The following is a 16,586-nucleotide window of genomic DNA, read 5'->3' as shown; positions in this document are numbered from 1 at the left end:
TGGAGTGGTTAGGGGGTGATCAGGCTGGCAGGCAGAAGCGGTTAGGGGCAATCAGGAAGGCAGGCAGGCGAGTAGTTGGGAGCCAGCAGTCCTGGATTGTGAGAGGGATGTCCGACTGTCCGTTTAGGCCCGATCCCAACAGGATCGGGCCTAAACGGGCAGTCGAACGGGATTGGGCCTAAACGGGCAGTCGGACATCCCTCCAGGAGTCCCAGATTGGAGAGGGTACAGGCTGGGCTGAGGGACAACCCCCCGCCGTGCACGAATTTCGTGCACCGGGCTTCTAGTGTAAAAATAAAATTGTCAACTCTTAGTTTTAAAAAATATCAATATCATGAAAGAAAAAGACTGAGAAACTAAGACTATAGATATGCATCATCTTTGGCCCCTAGATCCAACAACTGAAAAGCTGGTAAAGGCAATGAAACAAGGGGGGGGGGACCCGCGGGGGGGAGATACATACACTAGATAACAGCATTATATTAATGTTAAATTTATGGGTGTGATTGTTTTTAGTTATGCAGAGAATGTCATTGTTTTTAGGAGAACATGTTGACATAATAAGAATTACAGTGTCTACAAGTAATTCTTAAATAGTTCAGCAAAATATATGTGTGGAGGAGAGAAAGCATATATGGCAAACAACATATGGTGAAATAAAAACTTGTTTAAGTAAAGATTAATATGTTTTTCACATTACTTCATTTAAGCAACTTAAAACTTTGGAAAGTAGAAATCGAACTACCTATTGCTGAGAATGAGAAGAGAAGGCAGAAAGGTCTGAGACTGGAAGAGGGGAGAGAGAGTTGATAGGACTTGGGAGCTGAGGAAACCTTGGAGGGGGGAACGAGAGGGACCAAGTCTAGCAGCATTGAAAGCCAAGAGTGGTTTACAGTGTTACAACCTCCTAGTCCCCTGGCTTAGCATTCCACAGCACAGACAGCTGTGGACTGCCTCACCTGGTAATTTATTAACCCTTTGCACTCGCTTTTTTCTCGATTCCTTTATTCTAATGCTAACCATGTCGAGTCACACTAGACATCTGAGTGCAAAAGGTTAAAATACGTGCTACTGGTAGCCTAAGACTTGCATTTTATTTGGTTTAATGCCTTACTTTTGTAAAAGAGGCAGCCTGTATTCAAAAAAATAGAGTGCTGCTTAGGAGGTAAACTTATGAGAACTGGCTAAGGGAGGCCAGATGCTTTTAAATACTTGATGGGAAGATGGGAAGTTTTAACATAGGGGTACCCCTTGTTAACTAGAGGGGAAAAAATCACCAGGAAATGATGAAACAACATAAGCAGCTTTTATTTTATTCTATCCTCCATAAACTGAAGCACAATAACAGGGAATTGTGTCCTTCACTCTCCTGAGAGATGGCCAAAGACAGTCATCTATACATACAAAAGCCTAAGCGACCGTCCAACCGGTAGCTATGACAGGCACTGACCACCAAGGGGCAGATGCTCAACACAGGAGCTGCTGAGCCGTGTGACTTGGCAGCTACAGTACTCAGGTGACGCACCCAGAACCAGAAAGGAGGGAGCCCGATTCCAGGATGCATCACCTGAGAACCGCCCTCTCGCAATCCGGGGCCCCTCGGGGGCTGTCAGAGAGTCGGTTTCAGCCCGATTCCCACAGGCCAGGCTGAGGGACCCCACCGGTGCACAAATCCATGCACTGGGCCTCTAGCCCATTGGCTCCCCACTTCAGGTCTGGCTCCCCACCAAACCTCTAGCCCATTGCAGAGGTGGTGGGTCTGGCCCTTATAGAAACTTTTCAACTCGATTAGCTAAATGATGAGACATGCAGGACCTATTGGCTGTGGCCCCAACGTCTGGCGCCCACGCTAGCCCATCCGCTTAACACCAATTTCCAGTGGAGGTAGCGAATTTTCCCATTACCACTCTGAGCTGGGAAATCGGCCGCAGCTTACCTCCTTCCAGGCAGACAGTAAGGAGCACCAGTGGGCAACCTCTGGGGAGGGAAGAAGGCGAAGGAGCAGCTCAGGTGGGAAGAAGGAGGTTCCCGCTGCCACAGGACTCCGCCTGGGCGGAAGGGCCTGGGCGGGAGCCTGACATTGAGCAGAGTCCTGCCCTAGGCCGACCAGATTCCAGGCTAAGTAAATCCTGTTTGCTAAATAATTGCATTTTGCAGCCAAATGCCCACAAGTCATCAGTCACTGCCAAACTTAGGGTAAAGTGAGACGGATACAGAGAGAAAGTGACATAATATTGGGAGAAAAGAGGGAGCCCGATTCCGGGGTACGTCACCCGAGAACTTCCCTCTTGCAATCCGGGACCCCTCGGGGGATGTCAGAGAGCAAGTTTCAGCCCAATCCTCGCAGGCCAGGCCAAGTGATGCCACTGGTGCACGAATCCATGCACCGGGCCTCTAGTAAGTTATATATAACCAATAGAGGCCCGTTGCATGAAGATTCATGCAAGAATAGGCCTTCCTTTCCCAGCCTTTGCTCCCGGCAGACCAGGAACCTGCAAGTCTTCGCTCCCGGACAGAGCACCGCTCCTATAGCTCCCTCCACGCCCCCCCCCCCCCACCACCATAGCAGGCATCCCACCCTGACTGGCCGCTCCGCACCTGCATATGCAAATTAACCCGCCATCTTTGTTGGGTTAATTTGCATATTTGCTCTTGAATGGCTGTGGGCATAGCAGAGGTATGGTCAATTTACATGTTTGTCTATTATTAGGTAAGATAGGCCCAAAATGTAAAATGTCCGCAAACTTAGAAGGGGCCCCAAATGAAATTTAATCACCCACTTCTTTTCGGGGAGAGGGAGGGAGGAAATGCATAGTAACAAAGAGTGAAAATTAATTTTCTTTTTTGTTTTAAGAAGGCTAACTTCTACCAGTACTAAATGAAAGAAAGCTGAGTATAACTTTAAAGAAAGGCCTTCTCTGCCTTATTTGTGTAAAGAAACCATGTTCTGTGTATTTACACCAATGAAAGTTCCCATCCAATATCAAGGCCAACATATACTGCCTTTTTTGAAATCCACTTAAGCTGAGAAGCAGCGATGCCATCATTTCTACTTCTGCCTCGTTGAATCTGAGATCTATAACAATTTGAATTTGCTGGCAAAATTCTTGTCTTTCACTTTCTCTATATTTAATATACCTTATACTATTTATACTTTTAATTTCCTTTTGTAGCAAGATTAATTCTTTCTCGAACTACTGAAGTAGATCATATTCTAAAAGCAGGTAATTAATCTCTTACCTTTCCATAAAGAAGTAAACTTTGGGTCAGCCTCTTTGTGAATCAGAATCAGAAAACCAAGAGGGAACCAGGTCCCAATTTCTTTTCAACTAAAAACTGTTAGACTTGCTTCTATTCCTCGCTGTTCAGAGACTTCTGATCAAACTGCATAGTAAGCTCCTTGTTTCCAATCTACAGTGTGTGCTCCACTGTCAGCCCTTTGTGGCCTAGTCAGGAGGGCAAGAACATAAATATCCACCAACCTCTAAAGCAACTCAACAAGAAGCCATAATTAAAGAAGGTATCACACTGACCAATGCACATAAAATACCATAAGACAATGGAGTTATGTCATACAACAAGAGAACTTAGGTTTCCATATGCAAAAGAAACAGAACATTCTTAGATTTGCAGGGACTTGTAACCACAGGGAAAAATTTCCTCAAAAGACATGCTTTGAGAAGGTCGAAGATGAGGGCCGGCAGGGTGGCAGTGAGGGAGAGAGTGTGAGACAGTGAGGGAGTGAAAGGGGAATGTGTGGATGTGGGATGTGGTGTGTGTGTGTGTGTGTGTGTGTGTGTGTGTGAAGAACCGTTAGATGCTGCAAGACTTTCAGGGGCTGGTGGACCAGGCTCTCTTACACGGGGAGCCCCCGCTACCACTGCAAGCACTCCCAGGTGGCCAGCACTGGCACAGAAACCACGCCATCTTGAAGGGCAGAGCTGCTGTGACTAGGAGCCCAGTCTCACCATCACCCAGACTGGCCTCAGACATAAACCGAGACCCTACAGCCACTCTGGACAAAGACCATAGCTGCAGACCCATGGACACTATGACTCCAGCCATCCCGGCCTCAGGCTCCTGTGAGCCCTGAAGTGCATTCACCTCCCGCCTACCTGCCACGGCGGCACAGGTCCTATGGTGGCACAGGTCCCACGGTGGCACAGGTCCCAAGCATCCCAAGACAGCCCTTGATTGCCGATGTTCACAACTCCTGCCGACCAGCAGCAGCCATGCCTCCCCAGCCCCGAGCCGGCCCCTGACTGTTGGCATGCACGCAGCTCCAACCGACCTGCAGCGTCCATGCCCCCCGGGACTCCCAAGCTCACCCGTGACTTTTGGGTGCAAAACGTCCCGCCAAGCCCACCGCTACAGCTCAGGCCCTGTGCAACTCAACGCCTGGACCCTCCAGTGATAGCAAAACTGGGGAGACAAGAAGCAACCCCAAAGGAATGAAAAGGAGGAGGGGGGCAAAAAAGGGGACTGAATGAAACAGAGGCATGAAATACATCAGAAAAAGAATTCAGAGTAATGGTCATACAATTCATAAACCAGATGGACGAGAAAATCAACAACCTATGTAACAATCAATAGGAAATCAAAAGTGATACAGCCAAAACCGGTTTGGCTCAGTGGATAGAGCGTCAGCCTGCGGACTGAAAGGTCCCAGGTTTGATTCTGGTCAAGGGCATGTGCTTTGGTTGCGGGCACATTCCCAGTGGGGGGTGTGCAGGAGGCAGCTGATTGATGTTTCTCTCTCATTGATGTTTCTAACTCTCTCCCTTCCTCTCTGTAAAAAAATCAATAAAATATATATTTTTTTAAAAAGTGATATAGCAACAATAAGAAACACAATGGAAGGTTTTAACAGTAGACTAAGAGAAGCAGAGGACCGAATTAGTGAGCTAGAAGATAGGGCAGGGAAACAAGCCCAATCTGAACAGCAATTGGAGAAAGTAATTAAAAAGCAGGAGGAGAGCCTAAATGAGCTTTGGGACAACATGAAATGAAGTAACATACGTATAAGAGGGGTTCCAGAAAGACAAGAAGAGCAACAAGATTAGAGAACCTATCTGAAGAAATAATGACAGAAAACTTCCCTGATTTGGGGAAGGAAAAAGTTACACAAGCACTAAAGTCCCAAACAAGATGAACCCAAAAAGACCCACCCCAAGACATGTAATTACAATGGCAAACGTTAAAGATAAAGAGTGAATCTTAAAGGCTACAAGAAAAAGACAGAGAGTTACCTACAAAGGATATCCCATTACATTACCAAATGATTTCTCAACAGAAACACATCAGGACAGAAGGGAATGGAATGAAGTATACAAAGAAATGCAAAACAAGGGACTGAATCCAAGAATACTCTATCCAGCAAGGCTATTTATTCGAATTTGAAGGGGAAATCAGGAGCTTCGCAGACAAAAAAAAAGGTAAGTTTATCACTACTAAGCCAGCAATGCAAGAAATGCTAAAGGGATTGTTGTAAAAAGAAGAAATAGAAAGGGAAGAAGGAAAACAGGCATAAAGAATAAAAATGACTACAAACAAGTACCTATCAATAATAACCTTAAACGTAAGTCGACTAAATGCTCCAATCAAAAGACAAAGAGTGGCTGAATGGATAAGAAAACAGGACCCATATATATGCTGTCTACAAGAGACCCACCTCAGAACAAGGGACTCACACAGACTGAAAGTGAAGGGATGGAAAAATATTTTTCAGGCAAATGAAAATGAAGAAAAACCTGGGATAGCAATACTTATATCTGACAAAAGAGACCTCAAAGTGAAGGCCATAACAAGAGACAAGGAAGGTCACTTCTTAATACTAAAGGGATCGATACAACAAGAGGATGTAACTCTTGGGTAAATATGTATGCACCCAATGCAGGAGCACCCAAATACATAAAAAAAAGAACTTCTGGAAGACTTCAAGGGAGAGATTGACAGCAATACAACCTATAGTAGGGTACTTTAATACCCCATTAACATCACTGGATAAATCCTCTAGACAAAAAGTCAGCAAAGAAAAAGTAATCATAAACAACTCACTAGATCAGATGGACTTAATCGACATCTTCAGAACATTTCACTCCAAAGCTACAGAATATACATTATTCTCAAGTGCACATGGGGCATTTTCAAAGAGAGACCACATACTGGGACACAGGCAAAGTCTCTTCAAATTCAAGAAGACTGAAATCATATCAAGCATCTTCTCAGATCATAATGGCATAATATTAGAAATAAACTATAATAAAAACAATCACAAACAGTCAAAAACACCTGGAGGCTAAATAGCATGTTATTAAACAATGATTGGGTTACCAAAGAGATCAAAGAAGAAATAACAAGCATCCTGGTAACAAACGACCATGAAAACACAACAATCCAAAATCTATGGGACACAGTGAAAACAGTCCTGAGAGGGAAGTTCATAGTATTACAAGCCTACCTCAAAAAAAAACACACACACAAAAAAAAAACTGGTAAGAAATTATCGAACTCTACAACTTAAAGAATTAGAAAGAGAACAACAAGAAAAACCCAGAGTGACCAGAAGGAAGGAAATAATAAAGATCAGAGCAGAAATAAATGACATAGAGACCCCCCCCCCCAAAAAAAAAGAAAAATACAAAAGATCAATGAAACCAAGAGATGATTTTTTGAAAGGATTAACAAGATTGAACCCCACTCTTTCTCCACCATCGAGGTGCATGCGTTCTCTTCTCCTTCACCATGTCTTCCCACAAGACTTTCAGGATCAAGAGGTTCCTGGCCAAGAAACAAAAGCAGAATTGGCCCATTCCCAATGGATTCTGATAAAAACTGGTAATAAAAGCAGGTACAACTCGAAGAGGAGACACTGAAGAAGAACCAAACTGGACCTAAGAGAAATCACACATGAGAGATGACTCACATATTTATGCTGTATTCAGGTTGCCTATACCTTTAAATGATTGAAAAGATGCTACTGTCTGGACAGTTGGGGCATTTTCATTGGAAAATTAATGGACTTGTGATTTTGCTCTGATTTTGATTTTTTTTTTTTCTAAAATAGTAGGTTGGTTCAGTAATAAATGTGTGAATCCTTAAAAAAAAAAAAAAAAAGGATTGATGAACCCCTAGGTAGGCTCACCAAGAAGCAAAGAGAGATGACCCAAATAAACAAGATCAGAAATGAAAGAGGCGAAATAACAACAGACCCCAAAGAAACACAAAGGATTGTAAAAAAAAAAAAAAAAAAAATACTATGAGCAACTCTATTCTAACAAACTGGTCAACCTAGAAGAAATGGACATATTACTAGAAAAATACAACCTTCTAAAACTCAATCAGGAAGAATAAAAAAAATCTGAATAAGCCGATAACTATGGAGGAAATTGCAGCAGTAATAAAAAAACTTCCAGCAAACAAAAGCCCTGGGCCGGACAGCTTCACAGGGGAGTTTTACCAAACATTCAAAGAACTAAAACCTCTCCTCCTAAGGCTATTCCAAAAAATTCAAGAGGAAGGAACACTTCCAAGCTCTTTCTATAAAGCCAGCATTACCCTAATCCCAAAACCAGATAAAGACACTACAAAGAAAGAGAATTATAGGCCAATATCCCCCATGAACATAGATGCCAAAATCCTCAACAAAATTCTAGCAAATCGGATCAAGCATTACATTATAAAGATAATACACCATGGCCATGTGGGATTTATTCCAGAGATGCAAGGATGGTACAATATCTGCAAATCAATAAACGTGATACATCACATAAACAAATTAAGGGATAAAAACCATCCCTTAATTTATTTATGTGATGTATCACATTTAATTTGTTTATGTGATGTATCACATTTATTGATTTGCAGATATTGTACCATCCTTGCATCTCTGGAATAAATCATATCAATTGATGCAGAAAAAGCATTTGACAAAATCCAACACCCTTGGGGAAACCAAGATGGTGGCACAGGTAAACACCTAAACTGCTGCCTCGCACAACAATTTCAAAACTACAACTAAAAGACAAAATGTCTATCACCCAGAACCACGGGAAAGCTGGCTGAGTGGAAGTTCTACAACTAGAAGGAAAGAGAAAAGAGCATTGAGACGTGCACAAGCGCTGAAAAGCTGAGGTACGGAGGCACGCGAATCGGGCTGGCAGCGGGTGACTGGATGCCCTGCTTTTTTCAACCCGAAGGGAGACAAGCTCCCGATTACTCTGAACACAAGTTTCTGGGGAGACGTTGGGGACCCAAACTCCTACGGGGAGAAGCTGGACTGTCTGCCATCAGGTCAGAAAATGAGGGCGGCTTTCTTGCAGAGGTGCACGCAGCAATCATTGTTTACTACGCTGGGGCACGAGACACAGGGATGGGGAAACTCGGAGACACAGAGACGGCTGACTGGCAGCCATCGATGTTTGCCACGCCCTAGCCTAGTGACTCCCTGAGAACCCGCCCCACCCAATCTACAAACCCACCCAAGCTCCACGCAGCAGCTTTTGCATATAAATGGCCTGCCCTATCGCAGCTTAACCTAACAAACTGCAGCTCTGGTCAGACAGCTCCAAAACCTCCAAACCCCAAGCAAAGAAGAGAAAACTGTAGTTCTCGCTGTAGCTCCTGCTGGGTGGCCTCAGACAGTAGCTGAACTGCACCCCATTGGAGATCCAGAAGCTAGTGTATCTAGTGGTCAGTGTGAGACGACACCAGATTTCAACTCCTTACATCCATAAGTGACACATTCAAGAGGCAGACTCAGTGAGCACCAAAGCCCCACTGAAACAAGTCCTGCCCCATAAGCATGTCTCCAGCACAGCAGTTCTTCCATTATAGACACAGTGGGTCCTCACAGCCAATTGGCCTGGAGGTCAATTCCTCCCAGTGTACCAACAGCAATCAAGGCTTAACTACACCAAGACTTTGTACTCAGCCCACAAAGGGGTGCACCAAGAGTGTCCACCTCAGGTGATAGGGGAGGCTGAACCACTGGGCCCTATAGGTCTCCTACCACAGAAAACCACTCCATCAACGCAGGGAAGCAGCAAAATGCAGAGACAAAGAAACATGTCACGAATGAAAGAAATGGAGGAAAGCAAACTACTGGACATAGAGTTCAAAACCACATTTATAAGGTTACTCAAGAATCTTCTAAAAACCGCCGAGAAACTTGATGAGACCTCCGAGGAGCTTAGTGAGACCTTCAAGGACCTTAATGCGAATGCCAAAAAAATGGAAAAGGACCAGTCAGAAATTAAGCATACACTGTCTGAAATAAAGAATATACAGAAATTCAATTGTAGATCAAAGGACCCCAAGAATAAAACCAAAGATCTGAAATATGAGGAAACAAAAAACACCCAAACAGAAAAACAAAAAGAAAAAAGAATCCAAAAATATGAAGGTAGCGTAAGGAGCCTCTGGGACAACTTTAAGCGTACCAACATCCGAATTATTGGGGTGCCAGAAGAAGAGAGAGAGCAAAATATTGAAAACATATTAGAAGAAATAATGACAGAAAACTTTCCCTACCTGGTGAAAGAAATAGACTTACAAGTCCAGGAAGCACAGAGAACCCCAAACAAGAGGAATCCAAAGAGGACCACACCAAGACACATCATAATTAAAATGCTAAGGGCAAAAGACAAAGAGAGAATCTTGAAAGCCGCAAGGGAGTGGCAAGAAATATTCAAAGTGATGAACAGCAAGAATCCAAAACCGTGGTCGTGAACCGTGGTCGTGAACCGTAGTGGTGGGGGAGAGGGAGGGGGAGGGGGGAGGGGGAAGAGGAGGAGGAGGAGGGGGAGGAGGAGGGGGAGGAGGAGGGGGAGGAGGGGGAGGAGGGGGAGGAGGAGGGGGAGGAGGGGGAGAAGGGGGAGAAGGGGGAGGAGAAGGTAAAGATAAAAATTATGAACAACAAAATGACAACAAATACATACCTACCCACAAGTGAATCTAAAAATCAAGTGAATAAAAAATCTGATGAACAGAATAAACTGATGAATATAATAGAATCAGGGACATAGAAAGGGAGTGGACTGACAATTCTCAGGGGGGAAGGGAGTATGAGGGGTGCAGGAAGAGATTGACAAAATCTTACACCTATGGATGAAGACTGTGGCGGGGGATAAGGGCATGGTGTGGGGTGGGGAATCAGGTGGAGGAGAGCTATGGGGGGGGGGGGCGGGGGAAGAGGAACACCTGTAATAATCTGAACAATAAAGATTTATTTAAAATAAAATAAAAATCCAACACCCTTTCTTGATAAAAACTCTCAGCAAGGTGGGACTAGAGGGATCATACCTCAACATAATAAAAGCCATACATGACAAACTTACAGCCAACATCATACTCAATGGGCAAAAACTAAAACCATTTCCCCTTATAACAGAAACAAGACAGGGATGCCCACTCTCACCACTCCTGTTTGACATAGTACTGAAGTGCTAGCCATAGCAATCAGACAAGAAGAAGAAATAAAAGGCATCCAAATTGGAAAAGAAGTAAAACTGATTTTTCACAGAGGACATGATATTGTACATAGAAAACCCTAAAGACTCCATAAAAAAACTACTAGATTTAATAAATGAATTTGGCAATGTAACAGGATACAAAATTAACACCCAGATATTTATGGCTTTTTTATACACCAATAAATGAACTCACAAAACAAGAAACAAAACAAAAAAAAAAGTCCCATTTACCACTGCACCAAAATAATTAAGATACCTAGGAATAAACTTAACAAAGGAGATAAAAGACCTGTACTCGGAAAACTACAGGACCTTGAAAAAAGAGACAGAGGAAGACATAAACAAATAGAAGAACATACTGTGTTCATGGACTGGTAGAATCAACATCATTAAAATGTCCATACTACCCAAAGCAATCTATAGATTCAATGCAATCAATCCCCGTTAAGATACCAATGGCATATTTCACAGACCTAGAACAAACTCTCCTAATATTCACCTGGAATAAAAACAGACCCCGAATAGCTGCAGCAATCTTGAGAAAGAAGAACAAAGTTGAAGCGATCACAATACCAGATATTAAGCTGTATTACAAAGCCACTGTTCTCAAAAAACGTCTGGTATTGGCACAAGAACAGACATATAGACAAATGAAAAGAACAGAGAACCGAGAAATAGACCCAAGCCATTATGCTCAATTAATATTTGACAAAGGAGACAAGAGCATACAATGGAATCAAGACAGTCTCTTCAATAAATGGTGTTGGGAAAATTGGTCAGATACATGCAAAAAAATGAAACTAGACCACCAACTTATACCATACACAAAAATAAACTCAAAATGGATAAAGGACTTAAACATAAGATGGGAAACCATAACAATCTTAGAAGAATCCATAGTCAGCAAAATATCAGATATATGTCGTAGCAATATCTTTACCGACACAGCTCCTAGGGCAATGGAAACTAAGAAGAAAATAAACAAATGGGACCGTATCAAAATAAAAAGCTTCTGTACAGCAAAAGAAACCATCAACAAAACAACAAGAAAGCCCACTGCATGGGAGAACATATTTGCCAATATTATATCCAATAAGGGCCTAATCTCCAAAATTTATAGAGAACTCATACAACTTAAAAAAAAAGATAAACAATCCAATAAAAATATGGGCAAAGGCCTTAAATAGACACCTTTCAAAAGTGGACATACAGAAGGCCAAAAGGAATATGACAACATGCTCTAAGTCACTAATCATCCGAGAGATGCAAATCAAAACAATGAGGTACCATCTCACACCTGTCAGAATGGCTATCATCAACAAATCAACAAATGACAAGTGCTGGCGACGATGCGGAGAAAAAGGAACCCTGGTGCACTGCAGGTGGGAATGCAGACTGGTGCAGCCACTGTGGAGGACAGTATGGCGTTTCCTCAAAAAATTAAAAATGGAACTGCCATTTGACACAGTAATCCCACTTCTAGGAATATATCCCAAGAAACCAATGATAATATCACATGATCTCACTCATTTGTGGAATATAATGAACAATATAAACTGATGAACAAAAATAGAATCAGAGACAGAGAAGCATCAAACAGACCATCAAACTTCAGTGGGAAGATGGGGGGGGGAGGTAAGAGATCAACCAAAGGACTTGTATGCATGCATATAAGCATAACCAATAGACACAGACACTAGGGGGGTGAGGGCATGTGCTGGGGGTGGGGTGGATGGGGGAGGTCAATAGGGGAAAAAGAACACATGTAATACTACTAGTATATGTAATACTTTAAACAATAAAAATAAATAAAGTCAGACAGAAAAAAAGTCAAGAACCACATGATATCACTAATATGATATAAAACAGAAAGCAACAAATGAACAAACAAGAAAAACAAAAACTCATACACAGACCACAGTATGGTGGTTACCAGAGGGAAGGGGGTTGGGAGGGTAGTAAAAGGTAAAGGGGATCAAATATGGTGACAGAAGCTGTGACTTTTGGTGGTAAACACACATTGCAATATACAGATGATGTATCAAAAATTCTCTAATTTAAAAGTCTTAAAGTAATCATAAATATTAACATCAGGTAAAATATAATAGCCCATGAACCAAGATTATGAATCATTAGTTTATTTGTAATACATCACGTTTCACTTTGTCATTTGACAAAATGGACAATAAACACCTGTCAGGCTGTAATGCTGAAAACAAAACAAAAAGACATGCTTCACCCAAACAAGAAATGAATTAAAGAAACCAGCCTTAGGAAACCTCTTCAAGGATAAGGAAAATCCATAGCAATCTGGTGATTAATAGCAACTTAACATGGTGAGAAAAAGAGTCAATTGTATGCGAGTTTACTTTAAAAAAAAACCACAACTATAAAAATTGGGTAAATCTCAAAAGAAATATTCTATCCATACTAATATTTAAATTATATTACCTTAAAACTTTTCATAGAAAAAAAGATTAAACCAATGCCATAATATTTTATTATTAGTCAAATTATAAAAATTTAGTCAACTTTGGGTGACATCTTGACCAAACTACAGAAATAGTATCTAAGAAAAACATTACAGACAGAAGAAAAACATTACAGATAGCACTCCTTTTCAAAATACTCCGTCTCTTTGCAGGTACAAATTTCTAATTCCTTTATCCATATATTACTGTCTGCACTAAAATACCATCAGGAAAGGGGTTTAAAGAGGCAGCAGAAGGAAGAATTGAGATGATTCAGGTAACTGGGATTAACAAAAACCCTAGACTAATATGTAATTAGTTTATAAACATGCCCCCTCTTTCATATCCCTCAAGATGCCTTTTGTTACTTTATCCTTCTAGGCTCTCCTTGATGTCGAAGAGAGAAAGGGCTAGGGTAGAACATCGAAAAGATCAAAGATGTCATTCCAAATCCTCTCAATTAGTCTTTGCAGGTATTTTTGAAGGCTGTGGTACAGCAGGGACTAACCTGGGAAGATTCGTCTGTGAAATACTCTTATACGGCATAGTTTGCTATAGGAAATCTCTCTCAAAGCCATAAAAGTATGCTTACCTTACCCTCTGATTCTGGAATTGATTTTTTGTTGTTGTTAATCCTCACCCAAGAATATTTTTCCATTAATTTTCAGAGAGAGTGGAAGGGACAGGGAGAGACAGAGAGAGAGAAACATCGATGTGGGAGAGACACATCAATTGGTTGCCTCTTGCACTCAACGCAACCAGAAGCGGGGATCAAGCCTGCAACCAAGGTACGTGTCCTTGACTAGAATTGGACCCTTCAGTCCACAGGCTGATGCTCTATCCACTGAGCTAAACCAACTAGGGCCAAATTGATATTTTAAGTTAACTGTAATCTATATAAAGATTATATAAGGATGTTTATAATGCAGTTATTTGTTCCGATAAAGTTATGATAAACTTCACAAATGTCAACAGTGCTTCCATTTTTCATTAAAAAAAATTTCTAAGGTGTCTATGAATTGAAAAGAACTGGAAAAACAGACATTGAAATGTTACTAATTGCCTCAGGGTAGCAGAATCATGGGATAGTTCTTTGTAGTTTTCTAACTTTTCTGCACTGAAATGAATTACTCCCGTAATGAAAATGAGGGAAATGCCCTCACAATGAGAAACAAGGCAGCTTACATTCAGCTTTTTGTTTGTTTGTTTTTAAGATACCTGAGCAACCTTCATTCACCCTGCAAAACCTAAATTCTAAAAACATAAGCAAAATTATTTTTTATGGCTAAGAGATTAATTTCATATGAATCAATATAGTATATGTATAACCCTGTATACACATAAAATATATGCTATCTGTATACACTTTACACCCTATGGCTCTTACAAATACTGTATGAAGAACATTTATGCCTGCTTTTTAAGATATTTTAGGGATTCTGTGATACAGCAAAAAGTGCTCTTTGTTCTCTTATAGCAACCTATGCTCACCATTATCACAGTACTTATCACACTCTACTATGATTTTAAGTTTGCTGGTCTTTTTCTTCTGACAAACTGACTCCAGCATTTATATCAGCACAGTGCCTAGAACACAGCTGACACGTTAATTATTAGATACACTGATGGATGGAGGGAGGGATGAAGACTTATGCACATATGCATACACAGATGGATGCATGAACAAATAAATAAGAGATAAATGGACAACAGAATGGATAGTCACATGGACAGACTGATGTATGGACAGAGAAATTAATGTGCCAATGCAGACTTTCAGTCATAAAAGCCTGGTCCCAACACTCATAATTATGTACCAGGTCATTCTACCTTTCTAAGTTTTTTATTCATATGCTAGTGACCCAGTGCACGGACACATTGAAAGAAAATTAATTAGAAGGTGGCCAGCGGAGTGGGACTGGGCAAGATGGGCCAGACACGCCCTGGAGCCAACCTCCTGCAGTCCCTCCCCGGCATCTGTGGAGTGAGCAGGGTCCCTCAGCAGTTGGGGTCCCTCGGCCTGGCCTGCAGGTATCAGGCCAAACCGGCTCTCTGACATCCCCTGAGGGGTCCCAGAGTGCAAGAGGGCACTCTGCAAAGTTGCTGTCGCACAGGGTGTGGAACGCAAATGCAAGTGTGCAGTAAACCAGATTTGGGGCTGACAGTGCCCCAGCAACAACATAACCCACGGCCGAAGGTGGAATCGCACGGCCCCACAAGGAATCAGGCTCCCTCCTCTCTGGTTTCTGGGTGCATCAGCCGAGAACCGTCGCTGCCAAGTCACTGCAGCTCGGCAACTCCTGTATTGAGCATCTGCCCCCTGGCGGTCAGTGCGTGTCATAGCAACTGGTCGGACAGGCAGAGGGACACTTAGCATATTAGCCTTTTATATATATAGATCACACACACACACACACACACACACACACACACACACACATATATATATATATATATATATATATATAGAGAGAGAGAGAGAGAGAGAGAGAGAGAGAAAATAAAAGGGATTAACCCTTTGCACTCGCTTGCTTTTCTCTCGATTCCTTTATTCTAATGCTAACCTTGTCGAGTCACACTCGACATCCGAGTGCAAAAGGTTAAACTAGCTGATATTAGATAGGTTCCTTCTAGCTGCCAAATTAGATAAGACTTAACCAAGATTTTTTCATTTTCAGCAATTAAGAGGCTTGCTAATCAATATATTTGCTTTTAATAACTCTTTTGACTTATAAAGATTGAACTGTTGCCAAATCTTTGACCAGGGATACAACCCTGATCTTATATAAAAACATGATTCACATTAAAATGAGGGTTTACATGCTTTTTAGAATTGCAATATTGTGAGGCTTGGACTCAGAGTGTCAAACACCAACCTCCTGAGAGCATATTTTAAGACTTTTTTCTTCAATGTACATATGACATATTAGTATTTCAAACGACTGGTGACATTACATCTTTAAACAGGAAAAAACATAGTCCTTTAGGATATAAATATACCTACTTACCTTTTACTTTTTTATCAAACTTCTTCTGTTTCATTTTCTCTCGGTTTTTCTGTCGAACTTCCTTCGCTTCTTCTAATGCTTCCTGACTACCCCAAACTTCAAGAGCCCTCTTCACAATCTATAATACAGAATTCATATTTAAATTAGTTGTGATTCAGAGTTGTAAATTATAGTTATAATTATTAAATCCACAGGCACCGAAGAATGATCTAACTCAAGTACAATTTTATAAATATTTATTTGAAATTTTAAATATTGATAAGAAACAACTCTATTAATACCTCTATCTAAACCTATGAGACCCTCAGTAAATGTATGCTAACCTTGATTATGAATAGGAAAGTTATCCTTTGACTGTAACTGTTTCTCTGACTCACTCAGCTTTTCCATTTGAATCAACATAAGGACATATAAATCAGGGGTCTGATGAGTTTTAATAAGCTCACCCCCCAAAATTTATTTATCAATTAGTCACATCAGATCTAAGTAGGAGGTAACCTCCAAAAATCTCCCACCACAGGAAATCAATCACTACCACTCTTCTCCTGAATCAATAATAGTTTCCATTACTTGACTAACTTCTGATCTTTAGAATATGCATTTTTTAAAATCTATGGTAGCTGAATGACCTAAAA

The 16,586-nt window shown here is 41.4% G+C and overlaps 1 protein-coding gene and 1 pseudogene across 8 annotated transcripts in view; one reads left to right on the top strand and one right to left on the bottom strand.

Annotated features, from left to right (window-relative positions):
• The window catches only part of XPA (XPA, DNA damage recognition and repair factor), a 133,616-nt gene that overhangs the window by 12,378 nt on the left and 104,652 nt on the right, over positions 1 to 16,586 (bottom strand). For all 7 annotated transcript variants that reach the window (XR_013814516.1, XR_013814517.1, XR_013814518.1 and 4 more), the window contains one exon: positions 15,952 to 16,069. Coding sequence is in view for 1 of the 7 variants with exons in the window: in XM_079790567.1 (XP_079646693.1) it covers positions 15,952 to 16,069 (118 nt within the window). In the remaining 6 variants the exon portion in view is untranslated. The remainder of the gene's footprint in view (positions 1 to 15,951; positions 16,070 to 16,586) is intronic.
• LOC307110636 (large ribosomal subunit protein eL39-like) lies at positions 6,745 to 7,116 on the top strand (annotated as a pseudogene). The gene has a single exon. The product of its transcript is annotated as a large ribosomal subunit protein eL39-like (transcript).

The sequence above is a fragment of the Cnephaeus nilssonii genome (genome assembly GCF_951640355.1).
Source record: "Cnephaeus nilssonii genome assembly, chromosome: 14".
In the NCBI taxonomy this organism is placed as follows: domain Eukaryota; kingdom Metazoa; phylum Chordata; class Mammalia; order Chiroptera; family Vespertilionidae; genus Cnephaeus; species Cnephaeus nilssonii.
This window is presented reverse-complemented; position numbering and strand designations above follow the sequence as displayed.